The sequence below is a fragment of the Marmota monax genome, unplaced genomic scaffold, assembly GCF_021218885.2.
Source record: "Marmota monax isolate L192 unplaced genomic scaffold, Marmota_monax_Labrador192_F-V1.1 WCK01_AAM20220418_F8-fsc00045, whole genome shotgun sequence".
Lineage (NCBI taxonomy): Eukaryota > Metazoa > Chordata > Mammalia > Rodentia > Sciuridae > Marmota > Marmota monax.
Window position 1 is genome coordinate 8,192,738 of NW_026692132.1, and position 10,923 is coordinate 8,203,660.

The 10,923-nt window shown below is 32.9% G+C and overlaps 1 protein-coding gene across 1 annotated transcript; it reads right to left on the reverse strand.

Annotated features, from left to right (window-relative positions):
* Positions 1 to 565: 565 nt before the first annotated feature.
* Positions 566 to 1,282, reverse strand: LOC124108447 (large ribosomal subunit protein eL32-like). Its single transcript, XM_046466898.2, has one exon. The coding sequence runs from the start codon at positions 1,079 to 1,081 to the stop codon at positions 566 to 568; it is 516 nt and encodes a 171-aa protein (XP_046322854.2). The 5' UTR covers positions 1,082 to 1,282.
* Between the last annotated feature and the right edge of the window lie 9,641 nt (positions 1,283 to 10,923).

A 10,923-nucleotide genomic window follows, 5' to 3' on the forward strand; every position in this document is an offset into this window, starting at 1 on the left:
TTGTTCAATAAGACAGACAACTCAATCATGTTTATTCAAAAGTATAGATAATGAAGAAAATAAAACAGAACTTTCTTTTAACCACAAGGTTCTTAGAGTTATACTCTACTATGGTACCTCATCATTAGCTGTATAAATGAGTAGATCAACTAGTAACTTTTCTGTGCCTTACTTTTCTCATGTGTAAAATGGGGTTAATAAACATAATTCACCATGAGATGAATGCAAAAAATAAATTAAATGAGATAAAAGGTGAAGGACTGAGAAAGTGTCTTGCACACTTGCTCACAGTGAGTATACTTAATTTTTTATTGTTGTTGTTTTGTTATTTACAATACAGAGGGGGTGAATCCAGGGCTTCACAAGATAGGCAAGTACTCTCCCACTGAGCTAAATGCCTAGTCCTTTTGCTTATTTTATTTTGTGATATGGTCTGGCTAAGTTTCCAGGCTAGCCTTAAACTTATGATTCTTTTGCTTTAGCCTCCAGAGGAGCAGGGATTATAGGTGTGCACCCCCATGCTTGGTACATCTTTTTTTTTTTTTTTTTTGCAGTTTTTGTGCTTTTATTTAAGCACACAAAAAATGTGCGTGTGAACTGTCCACTCATTTTCTTCATTGCTCCGCCTGGCATTGGGATTGGTGACTCTGATGGCCAGTTTGGCTGCCCTTTCAATGATGGCTTTGCAGTTATTGGAGGAAACATTGTGAGCAATGTCAGCATAGTAAGATTTGTTGCACATGAGCAGCACTTCCAGCTCCTTGATATTGTGGACCAGGAAATTCCAGAAGCCACCGGGCAGCATGTGCTTTGTTTTCTTGTTTTTCTCATAACCAAAGTTGGGCATCAAAAGCTGGCCTTTGAATATTCTCTGCACCCTGTTGTTAATACCTCTGGGTTTCCACCAGTTGAGCTTAATTTTGACATATTGGTCTGACTGGTGCCCAATGAACTTCTTGGTACTCTTTTTGATGATTTTGGGCTTCATGTGAGGTCTGAGGGCAGCCATGATGCTGGATATGGATGGTGGCCACCTCTGTAGGCAGTGCCAAAGAAGAGAGGGGGAAGATATTGTGCCCATCAACTGCTTTTGATGATGATAATGATGATAATAATGATGATATTGATGTTGATGTGTGCCATTTGAATAAGAAGTTTGTCCTGCATTTTAGGGTTCTTTTTGAAAACTGTGAAAAGAAGGAATGGAGCTAATATGTGTTCAGTTTTCTTCTTCTCCTCCTCTTCCTCCTCCACCTTCTCCTTCTTCTTCTTTTTCTTTGTTTGCTTATTCTGATTTTGGGGTTGGAATACAGGAACATTTACCACTGAGCTACATCCCCAGTCCATTTCTCATATATATATATATATGTGTGTGTATATATATGTGTGTGTATATATATATATGTGTGTGTGTGTGTGTATATATATATATATATTTTTTGAGACAGGTTGTTGTTGAGTTGCTGAAGGTTTTTCTAAGTTGTACAGCCTGGCTTCAAACTTGCAAACCTCATGCCTCAGCTTCTGGAATTGCTGGGATTATAGGTATTTACCATCAGGCCTGGCAAGCTTTCTTATTTTCATAATATTATCTTACTAAATCCATATATCCCATTTGCAGAGGAAGGAAGTTATGAATTAAGTAGGTCATAACTTTCTCTATTTCACAGAGCTTGGAAATGTGTACACATTAGCTTCAGGAAATCTCTTTAAGACTCTAGCATTGGTCATTTTGGATTATCTCCTGTAATTCTGATAACAACTACTTTGCATACCCAAATATAATTTCATTTCCAAATTTTATAATCATAATTGTTAAAATATTTCCTCTGAGCATTCACAAGGACCTGATCAGGATGATTATGTGACTCAAATATCAGTAATATTAAAAAAAAACTTAGAAGAAACAATGAGAGTAGATATAAGGAACAACAATAGCTTTCTTTAAATAGTTGATGTGATGTAATGTGAATGATCCTATAGGACTACAAAAGGGAGAAATGAACCTACTGGGTATAAGACACAAAATATTCATATTTATAAAAATTTTAATATAATTGTACAGTATTTGGCCTTTAATATAAGAAGAGTTTTGGTAATTAAAAAAAATTTAAAAAGATTCACTTATTAGAAACCAAGGTGCCAATTCAAGGGGTGATTTCAATGGAAATTCACTTCATCTTAAATTAGATGACTATTAAAATTCCTCTTGGTCCTGACAATATCTGTAATCTGGGCTAGTCCACAGTGAATAATGCTATTCATAGCATCATCAGCTTCCTTTGCCTCTCTCATCATCTCATTCTGTAAAGATATAATAATTAATTTTGTGCAAAAAAGGAAAGTATCAATTTTTTTCTGTTATAATGTGGCCACAAGTTACATTAGAAATATGAACTTGAAATGGAAAAGAATTTCCTATTCCTAGTTTTGCCATTTAGTACTTTGAGTTTTTCTAAACCTCAGTACTTTTATCTCCAGAATAGGAATACTACCCATTTCATAGCAAAATTTAACAAAGCAACATATGTAAAATGCCTACCAGATGCTGGTGTCGAACAAATAAAGCTCAAATAAACAGTACTGACATGAATGACTGAAAAGGGACAATTTTAATTATTTTTCAAGTTATTAAAGTCTGACATACAAACAAGTGTACAAAGTCTAATGATCGGTTGGATATTTTATCATCATTTAAAAAAATCAAGAGACAAGTAAAACAGCATGTCCTTGGATTCCCTCTTTTTCTTCCCCAAAACGTAGCCAAATTAAGGGAACAATAAGAGCAATTCTGGACCAGAAAGTCCAAATACATATTATCTTAAAGGACACTGGCTTTCTCTTATGCACATTGGGAACCAGGCAAGTTAGTGTTGTCTGTAGAAAGCTACCTTCTTGCACATAAGCCAGGACAGTTAGTTCCTCCTTGGGATGCTGTCAGGCAATCAAACTTATCAAATCAATGTTCACAATGTTACTGTTTCTGCAGCTGAACATATGAAACCCTCTCTGAGTGGAGCAGGATCAAAAGGGAGGAAAGTGTGGAAAGGATATGTGTCACGCATCCAGCCGCTGCTACTGGACAAAATGCTGTGAGGGAGAGGAGGCACTGCTTGGCAAAGCACTGTGAGGGGCTGAGATGCTATCTGTTCAGCCTGTCACTATTAAATTCTTGTGGAGAATTATCTAATTTTTTTCTATGCTTTCCCTAACAAACCATGTCTCCCATGCTCTCTCTGGGCACTTTCTTTGGCCGATCTACAACCTACCCTCATGCCATGGAACAATTGGGCTGTGGATGAGACAGATATATTTTCTTAAAATAAATACTACTTACTTTCCCCAAAAAATAAATAAGTAAATTTTATTATGCATGTAGAAGGATAGCGCACAATTTAAGAAAGAAAATAATCACATATTATCAGACATATGTCATTAAAAGAACTGAGTTAGCATTTGAGTATACTATATTTTACACTATTTTATTATAATGATGCATATAAGTATAAATTATCAAATTCTATGTACATGTTTATGGATTTTGTCAAAGTAGACACCTGGTAATCAGCATCCTAATAGAAAACTACAGCAGGAGTTCCCTTATACTCTCCATCAATGTCTAACCATAGTATTACTCTTGGTTTAGCATAGGACAGCAGTTTTTCATATATTTGCTTTGTTTTATTTTATTTTTGCATATAAATCAGTGCTTCTCAACCTAAACATACATCAAAACTTCCCTGATGATTTTTTAAATAAATTCTTATTTGATTCTCTAAATAAGAATTTGCAGTTCTAACAAATTCCTGTCAGTATTGATGCCCATGGCCTAGAGACACTGCTTTAAAAACTATTGATCTATAATCTTCCAGTTCATAAATGTACCACTTTTGATTATCAATCATACACTTGGTGGAAAGTTATGAATAATATAAACTTGGTTACTCTTATGTGCATGTGGGGGAGGATATATGAATAGATATATAAGTAAAAACTACAGGGTCATGTTTTATCATATAATTTTACACAAATCATATTATCCAAATGTTTACAAATGATATTAACCAACTTATATTTCATCTCTTTAGAGATGTAATTGCTTTATATACAGAACACCTTTGTCATTTTTCAAAATGTGTTAGACAAAATACACAGTCGAATTTCACTGTCAATTTATGATATTTACGATATTGATGATATTTTTACATACTTTATTTTTGAATATCTTCATTTGAAGTACCTTTTCAAGACTACTTTTCTGGTTTGCATATATTTTTTGTGAATAAGTTATATACATTATTTGGATTGGGGGTGTAAGGCAGATTGAGACACCAAATAGTCTCAGGGGTGTCCATGCTCCAGGGCAAAGGGCAGAGGCACCTAATAGGTCCCAGTCATCTAAGGAGAGATAGAAATATGTGAAAAGATCTCCCAAATTTTAAATGAAATTTATGGAAATGAGAAGCACCATCACTCATTCTGTCCAAGCTCAGATGGAAGGACAGGTATCTCCACAGAAACCTACAAGTATAAATGACTTGAAAGTAAAATGACAGCTTCTGCAATTCTTCAGCCTTGTGTAACAATGCTAGTTTGAACCAGAGATGAAAGAAAGGGGTGACCAACATTAAATTTTCCATAACCAGCAGTATAACCATCAAAATGGAAGTAAATTTGTTATTTCCTACTATAATGGATTTATGGATGAAAACTGTAAAGACTGTGGATGATTTCAGTTTCCAAGAAAATTTAGTTTTCACAATTTTAATTTTATTTTCAAAAACTAAATTTTAATATTTCCTGTAATAGATACCATTTCATTGATTATTTCTCAAATTATAATCTATATATTGACTTAAATCAAATATTGATCTGGGAAAGTTAAAGTAACAAAAAACAAATGGATGATAAATTTCCATATGTCTGTTACCACAGTTTTGACTATACATCAGTATACTGCATGGGGGTGAAAACAGGGTTTTTGAAATTAAATCAAGACATTGCATATGCATTTGACCAATAACTTTTACATATCTTTTAAGGGTGTAGCAGGAGAAGGAAAACTGTCACTTACATGGGTCCTTCTTAACCAGTATCCTCAGGACTCTACACCCTTGACACAGAAATCATACACTGTGCCCATATAACTGATTTTCAATTAAGAGGCAAATAAAACATAGCAATGAGGATCAGAAAAGTAACTCACTAAATGACTAAATCTTTCTCCTAGAAGAAGTGACATTTGGAAGTATTTTTGATTGAATGGATTTAAATTTCTATGAAACCAAAGCAAGATTAAAATGAAAGCCATGCTCTATGACTAACCTTAACTGACATCATTCTTTTCATTTCCTATTGGGTTGTAATGTTCTTCAGCTCTCACAGCGATTCATGAATGAAAGAATTACAAAACAGTAAAATTAGCTAATTACTAATGTTCCAAATTAGAATTCACATTTAAGTTGCAGTTCTATTTTTTACAATTGAAGGAATACAAAGCTTGCATTTTTTTTCATTCTATGAACCTTATCAAGAGATTCCTTAGTAGATTTAATACAACTTTATTAAAATAATTTCAAATCAAGAATTATTGAACCATATACAGGAAGTAAAACTATTACAGAGGATTTGCTTCTCTAGCTTTAATTATTTTGAAATAGGCTATCATTTGTTTGCTTCAAGAAGATAATTTATGAATCTGAAATATTTAAAATCACTTTGAAACTAAAATTTCTGGCATGTTATGATTCCTTAAATGTAAGATTCTCCCCTGCATCCTGCACAGGTAATGGAAGTGGGGTTCCCCTCAGTGGAATGGGCTGGCTGAGAAATAAAAGAAATAAAAAGAAAAATAGAATGGCGAAAAAGTCACAGGACACAGAAAAGAATTTCAAAAGCGGGGGCAGGACAGGCAAGCCGATCAGACAGATGGAGCTTCTATACTATGCCAAAATGGAGCCCTGAACCTGCTTTATTTATATTGGGAAATATCAAAGGCTTTCCATAGAATATTCTTCTCTACAAAAGATTAAAGGTGGGCTGTCCAGTTCCCAACTGGTTACAATCATCTCTGGAGTTACCATGAGGTTATCTTCCTAGCAGAGCTGAGATACAGGTCACGTGCACTAGGCAATCTATTGCCAAGGGAGAGCCACAAATAGTATGCAATGCCAAACCTAAATCTCCCTGGCTACCATACTAAGAGAAGACACTGATGTAATTGGCGGATGTCTTCCTGCATAAAATGAAAAGGATTTCCACCATTCTTTGAAAGTTGTAGTGCTTTCTTTCTGAGACACTAAATGTTTTTCAAGAAAGTATAAAATGCGTAATATAACAGTAATATCATAAAGGTCCATGTGGGTCCACAAGCTGAGCTCTTACATTTACTTCAGATAGTTCATTAAAAAAATAAATAAAGTAAAACAATGTAGATGGAGTTGAAGTTTTTGTTTTAAGATCACTATTTCATTTAGCCCCTCCCTGCCTCCACTTTGGTTACCATTAGTCTGAAAAAGGTGTCTTAGCAAATTGTATTTCCCAAAAGAACTTCAAATAAGAATCCAAAACCCACTTGTGATTCTCCACACCGTCTTGTAAAGCCTGTTATAATGAGTTGGGTTTATTGCTCTTTCTCCTTGAATCAAGCTAATTCCATGACTACTCTGATCAATGGCAGATAGGATATATCATTTCAGGGCAAAACCTTCAACTGGTTGGCAGTTACTGAGTCTTGACTTTCGAAAAACAGCCACCATATAAAAAGCCTGAAAACATTGAGATTACCTTATTGTACAAAGCCTAAATTCCATGGATAGGCACTTAAGGATGGGCCATAAAGAAAGAAAGACCATGGAGCATTTAGGTACAGAACTTGCTAGTGACTTAAAAGAAGCTGTAATCCTTCAGTAGCCTTATGAAAAATCCAGGAATAAACCATTTAAATCTGCCCACACCCACAGAATAAAGACACAAAAATCAATAAATCATTGTTATAAGCTATCAAATTTTAGGTTGATGTGTTATATTACACTAGTAAACAGAAAGGTCTGTATGATTAATGATTTTATCCATGTTTCTACATTACATATTTATAGGGTATCCAAAATACAGTATTTTTGCTGATTTTTGCAATTTGAGTAAGTATCATCACATTTTACAAATTCTTTTGAAATCTTAACTTCTCTGAATTTAAATATGTTTATTCATTTGCCTTATTTATTTATTTAATTATTTAATGTTATGCCTATTAATGACATACATGTGGCATAACAATAGCAACTGTGTGGATGAATGAAAATAAAGCTTGAGTCTATTTTGTCAAGTGAATATTTCTGGAAAAATGCACTGTTTTCCTCATTGAATTGCATATGCACTTTGGCAAAAATAATGGTAGTGTTCACATCCATCTATTTCTGGATTATATTCAATTACATTGGTCTAATTGTCTTTTTATTCCAATATCACAATTTATTTGTTTGTGTTGCTTTATATAAGACCTTGAGCTTTGTTCTTTCTGAAGATGATTTAGCTTCTCTATGTCTTTTGGATTCTACTTAATCAAGTAGTGTCAGTTTTGACCTAGAGCAATATGCTTGAATACATTTTTATTGGGTTTACATTGAATTTAATGTCTCAATACTTGGCATGTATTTTATTTTAGACTGTCTAATTTCTCTTGGAAATTTTTGGGATTTCACTATATAGATCTTACACATTTCATTTAATTTGTTCAGAAATACTTTAAGTCTTTTGATATTAGGCTTTTTGGTAATTATTACTGTAAAAGTCTTACAATTCATTGAAGATATTCATAAGTATTTTATTTTTTAGCCATATTGAAAATTATATTGTTGATTTCTTTTTCCAATTGTTTTTTGCTAGTATGCAGGAGAAATTTTTTTTGTCCTTTTTGCCAAAATACCCATGTAATCCAATCAGGGAAGTAAGGCAATTTTCAAAGAAATATTGTTGAAAAATATTCAAACTTCACTGTAATCATTATTTTTTTTTTTTTTACTTTTCTACCTGCTATCTGGGATCATCTTTCTTTAGCCCAAGGGAAATTTATTTTGTATTTCCTTTATCATTTGTATGTGAATAATATTATCAATCTTGTTTTCCTGACAGATTTCATTTCCATTTTTTTCAGTGCATATGAATTTTTGTGCTGAAAATATATCATTATCATCTTTCTTTTAGTTTTTTCCTTTAGAAGTTAAAAGTTAGGGTTTTTTTTCCTTTAAAAGTAGTATGCTTAATTTATTTGATGGTTTTAAAGTTGTTTCTTCATTTTCTTTTGGTTTCGGAAATTAAACTATGTTTCTCTGCTAAATTTCATTTAAAAGTTTTTCATTCTTAGGTCTGATAGGATTTGACTTATGGATTCTTCTATTCTTTGGCTTATTTTAGGAAAATTTAAGCCACTATCTCTTTTTCAATAATACTTTTTCCTCTATACTTTTGCTCCTTTTTTGTGTGACATCATTTAGATATTCCTGTCTTTTCACCCTGATTTGTGTGCTTCTGTTTTTCATCATCATTCCAGGTGATACTTTTTGATTTATCTTCAGTATCACTAATTCTCTCTTTCACTGTGTCAAATACACTAATAAAATCATATTTTGAGCTCTTAGCTTTGTAATTTTGGGCTCAATTTTTTAGTTGTTTATTAAAATATAGTATATTACTTTTAATTGCTTTCAGATGTTTACAAAATTTAGAAATTTTTGTCATCTGTTTGAACACGTTAAAAAGATATTTTTAATATCTGTTATATTTTTAATATCTTTGGCCATCTTGTGCAACTTTGAGGGCCTCTTAATTATATACCAATCTTTGCTGGTTCTGTTTATATTGCCTTATCTCCTTCAGTCTTTAGTAATATGTTAAAAGTTGTATTTGGAAAAAAAAAAGTAACAATAATTTGTTCTAGGATGAAGCTTTTCCAGACAGAAGTTTGTTTCCTTATCTAGGCACTTGATGGCACTAGCAATCTAGAATCACCCTAATCCAAAAATCACAGAGTAAGGATTCTTGGCAGAAAAAGGAGTTTATTTGCCCAAAGTTGAAAAAGTGTTAGTTTATATATTTACATTATTCTATTCCCAGCATGTAGCCCTTAACCCTGGAAGACTTCTATATCCTATCATATTGTCTGTACCTATATTGCAACTGTTGTTTCCAAGTTCTGAGAGACTGGCAAAAGCTCTCCTGTTGCCAAACACCCAGAGGTAAAACAATCACTAAATTGAGCATACCATCATCTCAGAATCCCAGAACTTCTTCCAGACCTCATTTACTATGTCATAAGTACTCTGCCTTTAAAATGATTTTTTTAAAAAAAGTAATGTGGACTGCTATGTTAGTTTTCTACAGTGGGTTTTAATAGTTCAAAATATGTTAATCCGTTATTGATAGAATATGGGGACATTCCATCCACAAAGTCAGACCACCATTATCTTTCCAAGTATTAATTTTCCTTTACTCTTTCTACTTTATGTCACTGAATTGTTACAATGTCTCAATCTGTCTTCAAAGTTTCATAACTTTCCTTTTATGTGGTGGATTTTTTTTTTATCTCTTCTCTCACATTTAGGCAATTTCCTGAGTTGTTTCTTATAATCATTGAAGTTTTTGTTTGATTCTGACTCATCCTCTGTTCAATCCATTAATTGAGAATGTGCTATAAGTTGTTACAATTACTTTAATATTGAAAATTTTCTATTTGTAACTTATTCAGATTAGGTGACCCTTTTCCCAGAATGTTCGTTTTTTATTCATTGTGGTTTTCCTTCTATCTCTTACAGCATTTTAAACATATTTTGTCTATCATCTCTTTCATATAAATCTGTGGTTTCTTGTTCTTAATGTAGCAATTTCTTTGTTAGTTATATTGTAAAACTGTCTCTCATATTGGTTTCCAACTATTTAAACATGTTTATAGAAAACTCTCCTTTAGGGTGAGTTATGTCTTGGTTGTCTTTTGCTGTAACAAGATACCTGAGACCAGGTTATTTATAAATGAAAGACGCTTTTTTTGCTTCATAATTCTGAAGGATGGGAAGCCCAAGAGCATGGGAATAAGGAGGGTTTCATGCTGCTTCAACTCATGGCAGAAAGTAGAGGACAAATAGACGAGTGCAGATGAGACTAAACTCCACGGGGGGCAGTCTCACATTATAAAACTTGCTTTTGCTCTAACAAATCTAGTTCTGGGAAAACTGCATTTATTTCTCTTAATCACCTAATCACCTCTTAAGGGCCCAACACTATAACAATGGCAAATGAAATTTCAGTATGATATAATTTGGAGAAGATAATCCATATTCAAACTACATCTCTTGATTTTTAACTTTCAAAAAACACATATACCCTTGTTGTTGAAGTAGCCTTATATATTAATTTGAATTAATATAATAGATAATTAAATTAACAGATAACTTTTAATGATATAGTAAGAAAGTTGTGAGAGCAGAGAGGAATAATGAGGAGTGAACTATTAAATTTTTTGAAAATGCATCTCATTATTTTGAAGATTATATATAAATTCATATAAATTACTCTCTGTGATTATCTCTAAGATGCATCATAGTTTCCTGAAAATATTGATATGTTCAGTGCAACTAGCATAGTATGTAGCCCAGAGTAAATGCTCAATAAATTTGTCTGATTTGTAGAGGGAAGGCATTGTAATGGAAAGATTTCTCCACTACTGAGTTTTAACGCTGAATAAGATTATTCAAGAGTGGTGTATATGTGTGTGTGGGTGGGTGTTGTGTGTGTTGGTGCAGAGAGGAGAAGGTAGTGCTCATGACAATATGGTCAGATGCTGATGGCATATCCTGAATTACAAGGCGCAAGGCAAGAATGGCTTGTGAATACAGACTGGAGATATTAAAATAAGAATTTCCATAGAATATT

Excerpts from the sequence above, each read along its gene's own strand:
- LOC124108447 (XM_046466898.2), bottom strand. The coding sequence starts at position 1,081 with ATGGGCACAATATCTTCCCCCTCTCTTCTTTGGCACTGCCTACAGAGG.